Raw genomic sequence first — 15848 nt, 5'->3', positions numbered from 1 at the left:
TGGGGAGCAACTTACTCTTGTTTGCACTCTGTTCCCAACAGCCATGAAAGACTATAAGTGTTGATCCCCAAATTATATTAATTTAATGCTAAATCTTCCTTGAAAGATCTATAGCAGAGTAAACAATCTTAATGATGTGGCTGTCATTTCAAGATACCAGTATGTGAGTTACAAAAAATATTGGTGTTATTAATTTAATATGCACTTGATAACTTTAATTGAATGATTATGGGCCATTAGTATAATAACCTGACATTGTGTACTATTGGGTACTAACTGCTCAAGAAAGGTAAAACACATAGCAGTTTGCTTCCACTAGAGAAATAAGGCCTGACCAGAAATCTCACAGTGATTCTGTAACATGGTTCATTGCTGTACCCTGAGTAGAAAAGATTGAAATATTATATAATCCAGAAATCAACCATAGGTTCAGTAGTTTAACACTCATTATAAAAACTAAAAAATGGTTTGGAGTATTATTGAGCATGGTCTCTAGCTAAGATACATTCAAATACCAGCTCCTACTATGTAACTTTGGAGAGGTTATTTGAACTCTATGTACTTCTGTTTTCTCACCTTTAAAATGGGTATAATAATAGTACTTACCTACAAGAATTTATTTTTTGAGGATAAAATAAACTGGAATATATATAAAGTGCTCTGAGCAGTGATGATACACTGTAAATGTTCAATCAATATTCTCTATTACAGTAAACCAATCTACTCATACAGTAAACCCAGTAAAATCGCTTTGCTTCTGCTTTCTCAATGTCTTACAACACAATCGTGCATTGCATTATTAACTCATTATTAACAAATAATGAGTTCCTAATCACTGGATTGTTGGAATTCTTTCATGCTTCCCTATGATCCTAACTGTCACTTAATTTTTAGGCATTCATTAGCTTCAAACATTCCATTGCCCAGTATAAAAAAAAGTGAGTATGCTCAAATTTTCTAACTAGGCAAAATGAAACACAGTCACAGAATACATTTTCAATGATCATGCATGTGTTCATAACTTCAAGTCCTCAATGGAAAAATAATCTTCGTTCCAGAAAGAATATAATTTTTAATAAAATCAATCATTGCAAATTCATTTAAGGAGATTTACAAAGATATTTCAAACTATTTGTATGCAATGTTTCTAACATAATACACTTTATAAGCATGCTGAGGAACATTTAGAGTGCAGACTACAAATCATCAAATCATCACCAAACATTTATTGAGACCCTATGTCCATAATGATGATGACGTCTGGTAAAGAACCATTGTCAGAAATCTCTAAAACTAAAATGGAGCTGGTTTTTATTACAAGCCTAGTGTATTTTTAAATCAAGCCACAGGGAAATAATTACTTTTGTTTCTATTCAATCAAGACATGCACACAGAGTTTATGGAATGACATAATATCCTTCCTGAAATCAGACCGGTATGTAGGACCAGTATCCTTCACACATAACCAGTTCCTGAACCTTTAAAAACAAATCCTAATTTCCAAGGAAACAATCTCATCAAATGCTGCTCACTAGAATACATATTGTTCCTTTTGGAAACATTACAATAAGATTTTCATGATTACAAACCCCAACTTCCCCTCTAAAATTCAATATAATCTTAAACTTATTTATTTAAGTGGAAATTGTACTTTTATAATGGCTCTAGAATATCCTGGTCAACTTACGTATCACCAATATAATAATTTAGTTATTTAGAAGTCTGGGAGGGGGTGGCTATAAACTTCATAAACTTATTGTACATGTGTAGTATGTGTGTGTGTCTTTTAAATGGGCAACAGAAGTTTCTTAGGAATGTTCACCTTTCTACTTTCTACAAACCTATCCTAAGATAAAGCTCATGTTTTAAACTATTTTTGGAGAATGATGAGTTTTAGTGATTTTTTTCCCCCTGAGAATAAAAAGGAACACGGAACAACTTGTAATCAATATCCTCTCCTCTCTGCCTTATCAAAGCTGGTGCTTCTGTCACAAGATTTGCTTTGACATTAGCAGACACTTATCCTTTACCAGAAAAACAGTATCAATAAATCAGTGGCAACTGCTGACATAAACGTACAAATAGGCAGAGAATGTGACACTGGTTGTCAGCCCAAGGCCCTTAAGAATAGAATTTTAACTTTCTCCTGTCACTAAGAGTGTTCTAAAGAATCTAGGCAGGGTGGAAGTTAGTTCCCCCCCCTCCTAATTAAATAAACAAGTGTCCAAGTTTTAAATGTGACAGAGTGTGTGGAACTTGTCACGTTTAAAAATGTAAAGCTCCTAAAATACATACTGAGGAAACCTGTCCCATTTATTCTGTAGAGACACATAAGTCTTGGAAATTTATGATTCACTGTCCTACCGTGAAGTTTTTTGTGGACTTTATGTTGAGTTATGTGGCAGCTAAGTGCTGTCACTGTTTGCTTGAAACTGCAGCCTGAAGTTATTTCTGAAAGGTATGCGCAGCTTGGCATAGAAATCCGTATGTTGTAAAGTGAAAACAATAATTTTAAAAACTGGGTTAGCATGAAAGAAAGCCAAGAGAAATCAGAATTAGCAACAGCCTTCCACTACCGGCGACTCACCTTGTTGAATTTTAGTCACTAGCTGATGGCGTGCTAGAATCCGGCTCATCCTGTAAGGAGAGCGTCTCGCAGTCTGATCAAATCGCAAATACATCTCCTGGCCCTCAGGTGTCATGGCATTTAGATAGTAGCAACCTGAAGCTGGGGTCCTGGGTCCCTGACTGAACATCCCGGCAGATTTTCTTTTGCCCTCAGTCTGCCCTGTGGCTGTTTCCGTCTGCCTTCAGTCTCAGTTACAGAGCGAGGCACCCAGCCCAGCAGAGCTCAGCAGACCCAGCAATTTTTAAAAAGAAAAAGGAGTGCCAAAAGCCACAACTCAGAATTCCAACCCCCGGCCTCACGTGACCTCGCAGAGCCAATCAGAGGAAGACAGGAGATGGGACGGTCCACAGTCGGCCCCAAGCCCCGGAGAGAGGCAGGTCCAGCCTCTCTGATCCCCACACAATGCGGGAAGCCAAAGCGAGTACTGCCCTGCCTCTGAGCTGACTAAGCCCCGAGAAGCAGCACTCACTGAAAGAGTTCAAAGGAAAAGAGAGAGGGAAGAGGAAAGGCAGCAGAAGAAAAATAAGCCCTGGGCATAGGAAATCAATCTTTCTGGTTGTAAGGGTTAGAGAAAGCACACTTGCCTTCTCCAAGGCAGCTAAAAGAGGGATGTGAGAAAAATGAAAAACTACTTCAAATAAGCATAAACAGCTTAGTGTAAATTACCACCCTTCATTACAAAGAAATAAATAAAGCTTTTCCAGTGAAAAGTGAACTTCAAGTGATTTAAGGCCCTGAGTAAATACGCTCCAGGCCCCTGACCCTCTGCATGGGAAGCTGAGAGCTCTCACAGATGAGACTGGCAGAGGCAAGAGCACAAGTGTATTTGTTAAGTATCTACCCCTTTAAATTTTCCACTTCTCCAATTGTTAATCACCCACAAGTAAAGTACTTTTGAAGTACCTCTCACATTTAAGACACTGCCAGGAATCATTGTAAAGATGCAGATTCATGCAATGCTGCTGTTGCCAAGCTGCTTGGGATCAATAGAGAAGTTATGCAGAAGCATATAACACAGGCCTTATGTGAAAGGGGCCTCAAGAAAGACACAGAGCAATATTAGAGGAAGCAATATTATATTTGACTGGGGTGACGAGAGCAGGCCACACAGAGGAAGAGACATTTGGGTGGGCTTTAAAAAAATGGGTGGGATTCTGACAGGCAGAGACTGAGGGGGGCTTTGCAGGAGGGTCTGTGCCCACATGTGTGGAGATCGGAAACCACAGTGTGTGTTGAAGGAAAACGTGAGTAATTCCACTTGGCCATATCCGAGTATACATATGGGGGTAATTAGCATTTCTCCCCTATTTTTTCTCTTTAATATTGTTTGATGTAAAGAGGAAAAAAGTCCATAGAAAACATGTTATCAAATTCTGAACCTGGGGCTGAGGGAATAAAGTTCTTTGAAAAAGAGACATAAGGCCAAGTTGTTCTTATATTTGGCTGTCTCAAACTGAAACATAGCCTGGCCTGGGATTTGGAATCCTAATAATAAAAAACTTTCAATTGAAAGTTCAACAGGACTTAAATTAGGTCCTCGATTCTTGCTGCTGTGGCTAACGGTGGTCAGTCCTAACATCTTTCCCTGTGGGGATGTAGCAATTCTGAGAAGCAGCTCATTTCGTGTAAATATCTTACTAGGTAAATGAGCACATTAATAAAGATCCCTGGGGCCTACACTGGAATGTACTCTCTCTCATGGCAGTTGTAAGCCTCTTCCGATAATTATGCAAGAGTAACCAAGGGTCAGGTTTTCAAGTCAGCGTTGATGCAGGAAAGGAAAGGGGTGTTCCTTTTTCATTTTTATTTAGGATTTGATCAGAGTTTTTCTATTCCAGGGGATCTTTTGTGGATGGTGAAAGGGATCTAAGATCTAGCGACTCTGGTATGCCAGAAGCCTGGGCATGAATGGCAGACAGGCTTAGTACTCCTCTGCAGTATTAGATGCTTGTGAGGTCCAATTCCCAAGCTCAGATCCAGCACTGGCTACCATCTGATGGAGATGCTGATGTCAGCCACCTTGTGTACATGCTTTCAGTTTGATAGTCCAGTGTTGGGGACGTCCCTGCTGTAAACACCTGCCAGTTATCACTTTTCAATGGGAGAGTGTAGAAGAAGAGTAGAGAGAGAAAGAAGAGCGGATCATGGGACTTGGGAACTTTGCATATGTGCTGGGAAACCAAGCAAAGGGAAGGAAAAGGCAGGAAATGATATGTAGTTGCTTTTTAGCTGTGGATAACACTTAAAGAAAGACTGGAGTTTAACACTGACTTGGCTGCATTTTAAAAGTAAATGGAATGATTCTTCCTGAGAAGCACTGCACTGTATCCTGGCCAGGTTACTATTTAAAAAAAAAAAAAAAAATCACCATGCCTCCTTTTTGCATAATAATGAATACATGAACACGTTGAAAGTCCTGAGGTGTTTTGTTCTGAAAACATCAAGATCATAAATATGTATTCTTTGATATATATAAGCAGATACAACAACATGAAACATAGTATTTCATAGGAGATGGCAATGAAGAACAAGAATTGAATGTAAATTAGGGAGAAAAAAGAAGAATTTGAATTTCCTAATTAAAAGAAAGACAACTTAGCACAAAGCCCAATTTTTCTAAAAATCAGTCTGATTTTTAATAAAGGGATCTATGAAGGATCATGCATCAACATCTTTGTCTTCCCTGTGTCATGTCCAACTTATTTTTTATGGTTAAGGTAGTAGTATCTATAAATCCATGCAATTACTCACCATGGTTTTGCCACTTTGTGTCCAAAATACCATATTTAAAGCAGATAGGTAACATTATTTTCTCATTAGCATCATTATCGCCTTGTTTTATGCTAATGTATTGCTATGAAATCTGAGCCCTTTCAGTGAATTTTTTTCATCATTTGGTCCCAGTGTTAGAAGAATCACCACTGGGTGGGCAGTTCTGTTCTGCTTGTTGTAAATGTAAAATCAAGAAACTGCTGACCATCTTCTCTGGGCTGAAATGTCCTCCATGCATCTCGTGGAGAGAGCTCTTGCTCTTGACTGGTGAGTGAGTGAGGACCAAAGGAACCAGAGAGAGGGAGAGAGTGCTGAAAACCCAAGATGCTGGATTTCCTCCGTTCCAGTTCCTTCAAAAGTGAGGAAAATGGATGGTACTAGTTTTTAGTTTTCAACTACTTTTCCTCTCTCCTAATTTGGTCATCAAGAAGAATCTTCACTCAGACTATTTCACGGATGGGATAAACAGATGAATATTGGGAGCCAACAAGAACAATGAACAGGGGAATGGAAAAGGGAGAGTGGCTAACAGTGCTAAGCATCTACTGAGTGCTAAGCCTTATGCTATTTACATTTCATGTCTTTAATTAATCTCCATGGCAACCCTTTGTGCTAGCCTATTTTGTGGAAAAGGAAATTAAGACTCCCAGAGGTGACACAATGTCCCAGGTCATAGAGCAAGCAAGTGTAGAGCCTCTGTGTATCTCCAAGCTGATGATATTTTAACTCTTTCCACTGTTACACATGAGGGACAGGGAAGGAAAAACTGTGGCACTAAAAGGGTGCTGGGGAAATTGGATAAGGGAGAAAATTTTCGGAAGAATGTACTGAAAATCATCTTAATCCTATTTAATTGTATGTGATAGCGGGGTGGAAATACAGGTCTAGGATGACTAAAGTCTTGTGGTGGTTGAGATCGAGGTGTCTTTAGAGTAAGGTACATAGCCCAGAGCCTTTAACTAACTAGTGAGAACCATGGGCCCTCTCTGGAGTAAAAGACCAAGAACTGGAGACCCACCCATCCCTTCCCCAATCCTGAAGTGAAGAGGCAGCCTGACCACCTCTTTGTTTAACAACTCCTTTTTTTTTTTTTTTTTTTTTTGCGGTACGCGGGCCTCTCACTGTTGTGGCCTCTCCCCTTGCGGAGCACAGGCTCCGGGCGCACAGGCTCAGCGGCCATGGCTCACGGGCCCAGCCGCTCTGCGGCATGTGGGATCTTCCCGGACCAGGGCACGAACCCGTATCCCCTGCATCGGCAGGCAGACTCTCAACGGCTGTGCCACCAGGGAAGCCCTAACAACTCCTTTTTTGAAGGGTAGACTGTTTGTCCTCCGCTTTCTGCTCATCCTCAAGGCTAACTCTGCGTATTGCCTGGCCTCTTCCGTGGCATTTCTTCCCAATGCACACACTCCAAATACAGTCAAAACTCTGAAATTTGACCTCTAAACAAAACTTTGGGTACTTAAAAATTTTAAGTCTTTTGATAGATGATCCCAGATTAGCGCTCAATGGAATTTTGTGTACACACGGCAGAAAGCAAGGAGCGCATTTACAGAAGCCAGGAGCGGCTCACTGTGCCTTCATCTGTCTGCTGCTCCTTCGACTCCTTCACACACATTCCAGCCTCCTCGTCAGCCTGTTCAGAGGGAGCCAAGGTAGTTCTGCCAAGTAGGAAAATGTCTGAGATACAAGTGGTCGGTAGGAAAAAAAGCAGAACTGATCTGGAGGGCTGCTTTCAAATGACTTGGATCCAAAGGTTGTGGGTTAATGTCAAAGCCTTCCTGTGGGCTCTGAAGCTCATTTTGAGAATCTCTGCTAACTGATTTGTGATGTATGTGCCCCGTTCTTTGTCAATAAATCTTTTCAACATACATACACCACATGCCCAAGGACCAATGCGGGCCAGCCAAGAATACTAATATTTGCAGCTGTGACCAGGACCCTCCACAGAGTGGATTCTCTTCTGACTCAGTTTCTCCACCTCTAGGCCGTGTCTCCCACTTGGAGTCCAGAGCCTACTGCAAAGACTTGTGAGTGGTAATAGATTTTGGTTTTCTGCCTCTCAGCCCTCGCTACACTCTTTAGTTAACTTCACCTTTGCAGGCCTCTATGAGCGCATTCTCTGCCCTCATTCCATCCCCTGGGGACCATAGCCAACCATCAGCTCCAGTTCCTATGGCCAGCGATCTGGTCTGACTTGTTCTGGGCTCTTTGCCCATACCCATCGATTGCAGCCAAACCAAAATTCTTTCACTTTTATAAGTTGTTTCAAAGATCTGCAACTGTGTGATTTCCTACTCTCTCACCCTGTCAAAACCTATTGCCTTTGGAAACATTTTCACGACTAACGCAAAACCTTTAGTATTAACAGTCATGTTAAGACCTGTAAATAGTGGTTATGTGGCACATTAATTAGATTAGCTTGTTACATGCTAGTAAGCAATCCATTTGTTCATTGCAACTATTACGGGCATCAAGTTTTTACATCTTGGATTTGAAAAGGATATTAAACATCTTCTAATCCAAGCACTCACCTATTATACGGGTCACGGTCAGATCAATTAATGAATGCTTTACCCAACGTATGTGAAGTATATGATCTCACTGAGGACTACAAGCTGTTTAAGAAAGTTTTTCCTTATAATTTCCATCCATTGGCTCTAATTCTGTCATCTGGAATTAGGACAAATCTATTCCTTCTTCCATATGCCTGTTCTTCAGACATTTTTAGAAAGCCAACCTGTCCCTTATAAGAATCTGCTTTCACATGCTGAACATTCCTTTCCATCAACCACACATCTTCTAACTATTCAGCAAGCTGATTGCTGTCTTTTGGATCTTCTCCAGTCTGTCAGTATCTCTTTAAAAATACTGCTCCTACCCTAAACTTAGAGCTCTAGACATGGCCAAGCACAGTAGTATATGGCATAGTGTGTGGGTACCTCCTGAACTCAAGGGATTGCACTCTTGCCTGATCCAGTCTGAGATAATGAGAGGTTTTATTTTTTTAATCTATATTTACTCTATCATTAATTCAGCATGGTATTAATTTGAATTAAGTAATTGAATGCTTGCACAGCACTGCAGTAAGTATGAAAGATATAATGGTGAATGCGATGTGGTCCTTGCCTCAAGGGACAATCTGCCAGGGAAGACAGAAAGAAAACTCACCATTACACCAATGTTAAGTGCTGTGTGGGAGGCTATCTCCATTACCTCAGACTGTGTTAGAGTCAGTCTAAGTGGTGTTTCTGTGTCTTCATAAAATCTGTGTTAAATGAGTGTTCTCTATCCTGTACTTAACAAATGAGCTTTCAAACTTAAGAACAGGTCTTTAAACTTATTAAGATATTTTTTTTTTTTTTTTTTTTTTTTTTTTGGTACGCGGGCCTCTCACCGTTGTGGCCTCTCCCCTTGCGGAGCACAGGCTCCGGACGCGCAGGCTCAGCGGCCATGGCTCACGGGTCCAGCCACTCCACGGCATGTGGGATCTTCCCGGACCGGGGCACGAACCCGTGTCCCCTGCATCGGCAGGCGGACTCTCAACCACTGCGCCACCAGGGAAGCCCTTATTAAGATATTTTTAATTCCTGATTTTCCCCTCCAACTATTTAATTCTGCCTTGTTCTTTAAGGTAGCTAATGAAAATACCTCCATTATAAAAGTATAAAATAAACAGTTAAGTGTGTTTGGAAAAAGGTAAAGGAAAGGTGGAAACATAAGAAAGCCAAGTTCACAGACATACAAGTCACACAACCCTGTATATTTGCAGGAGGTGGCTGAAAATGTGGCTTAAGATTCCTAACAGACAAGCCAAAAGGGAAACAAAATCAATTATGAGATTGAACATATTCATAAGATAAAAACAAAGCAGTGATTCAAGATAAACACACATCACCAGATATTGAGACCTCCAGGGATAATTTTCCTGGGTCCTCACAAAGAATCAGCATCCTCAATGATATTGGATATGGTAACAAACCTTAGTCCATGGTTTCTTAACTGACACTTCAGTGTCCATAATAGTATGATAACAAAGCACTATATAGGAAAACTAATTCTAGGAGGGCACCTCAGAAAACGTGGTTCGCGTATGCTAGTCTCTGTGATCTTTTAAACTATGTGTTGAATCGTATCACTTCCCTGCTTAAAATACTCCAAGTTTTCTATTGCACCTGGAAAAAAATCCAGACTTCTTACTTGGCCCACGGGGTCCTGCGTGCTCTATTCCCAGCTCACCACTCCCACCTCATCACAGTCTCCTCACTAGCTTTCTCTAGACTTGGCTGCCTTAGAGTCTTCTTTCTACGTGCTACTCCTCAGCCCGGAATACTCTTCACGGAGCCCTTCCCATAGCTGGCTCCTTCTCAGCTTTCAAGCATCATCTTAAGTCATGCAGTCTCAGATGGGCCATCCTGTTCACTTTACCTAAGTGGAAGCAGCACCCCATGTGTTGGCTCTACAGCACTTTCTAAATTTGTAATTACCTATTTATTTGCTCGTTAACCTATACGTTGCCTTACCTTCCCAGTAGACTGCCGTGTCTGGACCAGGTTTATTTCATGCACATTCTATGTGCCCACCACAAGGCCTGGCACATAGGAGGAAATCAATAGCGGTTGAGTGAATAAATGATTGAGTAAAAAATTGAATAAACGATGATCTGAATTTTTCCAAGGATAAAATTTAGAATGTCTAGAGGAGTGAATGCATTTGTGTTAGGCAATATGCTGTTGCTACAACAACTTGGATTGGATAAGGATTGGACAGCAGATGATTCAAGGTTTTTTCCTCCAAAAGGAGTCTGAAATGCACATATTTTGCTTTGTTGCTTAGGGGCAAAAGTATATGCTTTGAGCATCAAACGGAGGACAGTTTAATTTTCACAAGTCCCTTGTGAAAATAGGGAGCCTGGAGGAAATGAGCAACCCTTTCTCCACAGAGAGAGGCTGAAGGGCATAAAAAAATTAATCTATCTTCCTTAGCTTTGAATCAGCCTCAAATTTTTAAGCATGCCTGTTGTGCCTTCAATTAAAAAGTTGAACACCATTGGGCCAAGTGTTCTTCATGGACCTATTCTGCATCTGGGTTATCAACCACCTCTATTTCTTCATGTTCATAAACATCTTTTAATAATTCTTTAAAAAATTTTCCTGGAGATTTAAATTAATTTATTGTCTGGTATTTCTAGAACCTATATATTTTTGCCCTGATCAAAAATAAATGTAATTGCTAATTTGGGGTGTTTCTTTTCTTTTTTTTTAAAGAATTGCTTAAATTATTAGACAGGATCTTTCAGTCCCTTAGGTGGAATTTGTCTGTTCTTAGAGACTTATTAGAGGCTTATCCTCATCTGCATCAGATCTGATTCTATAATCTCCTTCTCTGTCTTGAACAACAGTGAATATATTTTCTTTATGTTGACTCAAATTATAATTTGAATATGAAAGGGAAACTTGCTCATTAAAGAAATCCTATGATGAATCCTTTGGGAAATTCTTTATTGATGCTCCAAAGTATCTGTTTTGTAAATGTTTGAGGCTGCCCATTGAAAGGCACACCATTATTAAGATGGTATGCTGGAACCAGAAGGTTGATAACTGAGATTCCTAAAATATCATCCTGTTACCTCATCACCAGTCAATCAGAAGAATGTCCATGAGCTGATCAGGCACCCTGCAACCCTCACTTCTAATGCTGCCTTTAAAAACCCTTCCCTGAAACCTGAACACAAAGGAGGTCAGGTCTTTTGAGCATGACCCACCCATTCTCCTTGATTGGCGTCCTGCAATAAATGCTGTACTTTCACCACAAAAACAAAAACAAAGAAAAAAGAAAAGAAAAAAATATTGTACAATGACCTGCTGCCCTGGATCCAGTGTCCATTTTTATATATAATTGCTTCCCACCTGGTGTCACGCAACAGTTATGTACTAAGTAAAGTTTGGAAATAACCATGGCCCACAAACTGAAGAGGAATAAGACTGCAGGATTAATAATGCAATTGCACTGTTTATATAGTTAAACCACGTATGCCTTCTTGGATAAATTCAGCTCAGTACACTAAGAATATGATAGACTATTTTCCCTCTTTATTCCTAACATAAGACCATTAATCTATATTTTAAAGAACAGAAAGTGGTGCCAGGAGGAGGAATGACATTAGAACACATCCCATACAGAGAGAAGCACTAAGAATTTGAGAAGGTAGCAACATAGCTCTCTAGAGCCCTAGATATTGGTATCAATGGAACTTGGAGGTGATTGGGAAGACAAATTTCAGTGCTTATGGCTGGGCAACAAGAGGAGGGACCTCTTTTAGGTTGAGAAGAATGATTTAACCAAAGGTGCTTCTGGTATAATTAAAATATGATTTTTTTGCTGGTATCTTGTTTGTCATAAATAGAAACAAAGCCACTAATTAACTCATGTTACAGCTTCTTTCACCCTTTCTTAGTGAAATATTTCTAAGGTATATTTCGTGCCAGGCACCCAATGTACAAAGATGAATAAGACACTGCCCCTCTTCTCAACAGTATGATTTATAATAGGAAAAGTTGAGGGTAGTTACAATTACAGGGCTGCATTACAGGTGCTACAACAGAGGTGCTCAGAGGGTGCCTGTGGGAGCAGAGTAGGGTCAGCTAAATCAGAACAAGAGTAGACACACACACAGCAGAAAAAGTAGTGCTGAGGCTGGCGAGATGCAGAGCTGGGTGAGATGCAGAGCTGGGAGAGAAGGAGGGAAAGACAATATTGGGGGGGAAATGCCCATGAAGAGAAAAAAATGCATAAATAATTTCCTATGCTAGACACCCTTCTCCAGTTATTGAGAAATTAGTATCCCAAATTGCTGCATCATAGAGACTCTCAGATTCTAAGACTCAAGTTGGAAGGACACAACTTTCCATCAATATTCCTCTTGACTCTTGTCCCCTTGTCTCCACCAAAGCTCTAAAGTCAGGGGATACCTCTCTGCTGTGGCTATTTCCTGGAGGTAATAGTCCTTTTAGAAGAAGGACTATGATGGATAATGGTAAAGAACTAAGAGGCAAACTGAATTCAGGAGTTACAGGTTTGAGCAGAAGGAAGAGGGATCTGCCGGGGAAGGCAGCAACAGTATGAAGTCCTGAATCTACCCATCAGATGCTACTCTGGCTTTGGGAAACAAGCTACCCTTTGTCTAATCATCTTTCAAAATTGGTACAATTCTACTTTTTAAAAAATATTTATTTATTTATTTTTGGCTGCATTGGGTCTTCGTTGCTGAGCACGGCCTTTCTCTAGTTGTGGCGAGCGGGGGCTACTCTTCCTTATGGTGCACGGGCTTCTCATTGAAGTGGCTTCTCTTGTTGCAGAGCATGGGGTCTGGGTGCCCGAGCTTCAACAGTTCTGGCATGCGGGCTCAGTAGTTGTGGCTTGTGGGCTCTAGAGCTCAGGCTCAGTAGTTTTGGCGCACGGGCTTAGTTGCTTCACGGCATGTGGGATCTTCCCGGACCAGGGCTCGAACCAGTGTCCCCTGCATCGGTAGGTGGATTCTTAACCACTGCGCCAGGGAAGTCCCGGTACAATTCTACTTTTAAAAGCAAGGCAGGTTTCTAAACCTATATCAATAGTAGCTTCCCTTGAAGTTTCCTTATACTGGTGCTCCTTTGAATTAGGGAAGAAAAGGGCATTGCTTGGCTTTTATGCCTGTTTTGTATGGCCTTTCTGGGGGTAGGAGGGGGTGTTCTTTTCTGTTAGAGAATATATGTGTGTGTACAAATATATAGAGGCTGTCCTGAGATTTCTCATGTTATTATTTCTCCAGAGCTTGATGTTTAACAAAGCACACAGTGGCCTCTGGCCAACCTCTGAGAGCACATCATAATAACACTGTGTCTTCTGACACAAACCTGTTTGAACAGACCGAGTACAACAGAGATAGCTGGGCGTGGCTACCTTCTCCTTATGCTGCTCCACCAAGGTGACTCAACACTAATCAATCACAGGAAAATAGTAAACACCAAAAATTTGTTTGCTGCACAGAAGGCTAGAACATATCAAAAGCTACTCTCAAAAGCTACTCTCAATCTTTGATGAACTTAAAATACCCTCTTTCATTCCCTGACTTTGGGGGTCTCAAGGGCTGTCCTTGGCCTTGGCTTGTTTCTCAGTACGTTTTACCTTAGAAAATCTAGTCCCACAGCATTCTGTTAATCAATCAGTGTACTGTTGCAAATCAAAAATGTAGGGCACAAAATGGTGAGGTATATACTACGATTACAATTAAAAAATTTTTTTTAATGCATAGTAAGAAAAGATTAGAAGAAAACACACCAAAAAGATAATTATGACCATTTTTAGGATGGTGGAATTATGGATGATTTCTTTTAAATTTCCATTTTCCAAATATTCTATCACATGACTAATTATATTGCTTTTATAATAAGGGGATCAAGCCTAACCAACGATTCACATCAGGAGGTGTGGAGAAGAAGCCTCAGACTTAACCTTACTTCCAGCTGCCTCTGTGTCTCACAGATGGCAGACATAGACAAGAAAAATCTGCATACTGTCTAACATGGCTTGAACTTCCTCAGTGCCTCCCACAGTATTAGGCAAAACCTCAGTGTTCAAAAGAGAAAGAGAAAAAGAGAGAAAACAAACAAAAAAATCTATGATTTCCTTTTCAAAATGTCTCTCACATCCATTCCTTCTTGTGTTATTGCCTCCACCACGTAGGGACCAGCCCTCTTGCCCAGATGATTCTGACAGTCCAACTTAGGGACCAGCCCTCTTGCCTAGATGATTCTGACAGTCCAACTTGTGTCCCTGTCTAACTCTGCCTCCTGAATACCATCTATCCTGAACACCACAGAACGTTTAGCTTCTCAGGATACCACTTTCATCATATTTCTCTCCTGTTGCAAAGCACCAAATAGCATCCCAGCTCTACCACTTACTGACTGTTTTAGTCTCTTAAAGTTTCCCTTTCCTCATGTACATGGGTTTATACGTATATATATATTACTTATCTTGTATACACATAAGGGAAGCAAGTATATATGATTATCAGTTCATCTGAACCAAGAAAAACTAGTTGAAAAAGGATTTTGTATCATACTTCTTGAATGCTGCCTTTTGGGCAAGATTCAGTAGGAGTGCTATGAACTACCAACTGCACAGACCGAATCTTTAGGTATAGGAAACTATCTTTTCAGCTATTTTAAAACCTGAGAGAAATAACATAAAATATCCTTACAGTTATTTACCAAGAGGTGATATTTACTTCAGCTTTAGAGATATACATAAGCATATTAAAGTTCTCACTTCTCCATCAACAAGAAAAATCCATTTAAATAATATAGTGATGACACTAGGAAGCATTCGGATAAAGTGGTCTATGCACCTTTATCCAAATACTTCCCGAAAACTTACTCAGAAGGGCTATCTTTACTAGTGTACTTAAAATTCTAGTTTAAAAAGAAACTATTAAATACAATATCCTTTTCTGAGAGTAGAGGAAGAGAAAGTGATTTTAAAGTTATAAAGCAAAACAAAACAAAACAAACTTGGCCTATAATTTCTCAAATCTGGACTCAGAAGGTCCCTTGGGGTCCACAATCAGGGTTTGGAAGTCATTCTGTGGTTCTCTTGAATTTTGCACCAAGCCAGCCCCTCCATACTGTACTTTTATCCTCCTGCTCTAAGTAATTAGGTGAATGGGCCCAAGCATTTGGAATCAATTTTATTCATGAACTATTTTTTGAACTCCTGCTCTGTGCCAGGCAACGTTCTTAGTGCTGGGAATGCATCAATGATTAAGACAGACAGTGATCTCTGTCCTAATGGAGCTAATGTGGTAACCAACAAATACAATAGCATGGGTATATTTCCTTATGATCTGTGAGTCTCCAAAACTGACGCTGTTTGCAAAATGTTGTGCATATTTTCACCTTTTTAGAGCATAGGTCTTTGGATTTCATCAGATTTTCGAAAGATGATGTAACTATCAAAATATTTTTTAAGTGGCTCTAAAATATAGTTCTAGAACAGTTAGAACTGTGGCTTTGGAGTCAAGTCAGCTTGTATTCATAGTCAGGCTCTGCTACTTATTTACTACATGGGCTTGTACAAATAAAAATTAGCTCAATTTTCTGCTTCTAAGTTTTCTCATCTATAAAACTGAGGTTACGCCTCATAAGGCTCTTGTAAGGGTTAAGTTAGATTATGGATATGAAACGCTTGGCTCACTGTGAGATTAGCATCCCCCCACCCCCTTGCTCTTATTTTACAGGTTTTGACCCAAAATATGAGTGAGAAATTTGAAGCAAGTTCAAAGTACAAAGATAGAATAGGTTGCCTTTGATAGCTAGGAGGTCCTCATCCTTAGAGGATCTCAGTTTCAGTGTGATCAGCCACATTGGAAATGTCATAGGTTAGCGAGGAAGGTCCATACTAAGAG

General features: G+C 40.2%; 1 protein-coding gene across 4 annotated transcripts in view; it reads right to left on the bottom strand.

Moving 5' to 3' along the window:
- The window catches only part of STARD13 (StAR related lipid transfer domain containing 13), a gene marked incomplete at both ends in the record, with an annotated part of 396567 nt that overhangs the window by 192566 nt on the left and 188153 nt on the right, over window positions 1–15848 (bottom strand). For 2 of the 4 annotated variants that reach the window (XM_079721594.1, XM_079721595.1), the window contains one exon: window positions 2588–2756. The exons of the other annotated variants lie outside the window; for them this stretch is intronic. In XM_079721594.1, the coding sequence (XP_079577720.1) occupies window positions 2588–2756 (169 nt within the window). Of the gene's footprint in view, window positions 1–2587; window positions 2757–15848 lie in introns of those variants that run through there. 4 annotated transcript variants of the gene reach the window in all.

This window comes from Hyperoodon ampullatus (assembly GCF_949752795.1).
Source record: "Hyperoodon ampullatus genome assembly, chromosome: 16".
Taxonomy (NCBI): Eukaryota; Metazoa; Chordata; class Mammalia; order Artiodactyla; family Ziphiidae; genus Hyperoodon; species Hyperoodon ampullatus.
This window is presented reverse-complemented; position numbering and strand designations above follow the sequence as displayed.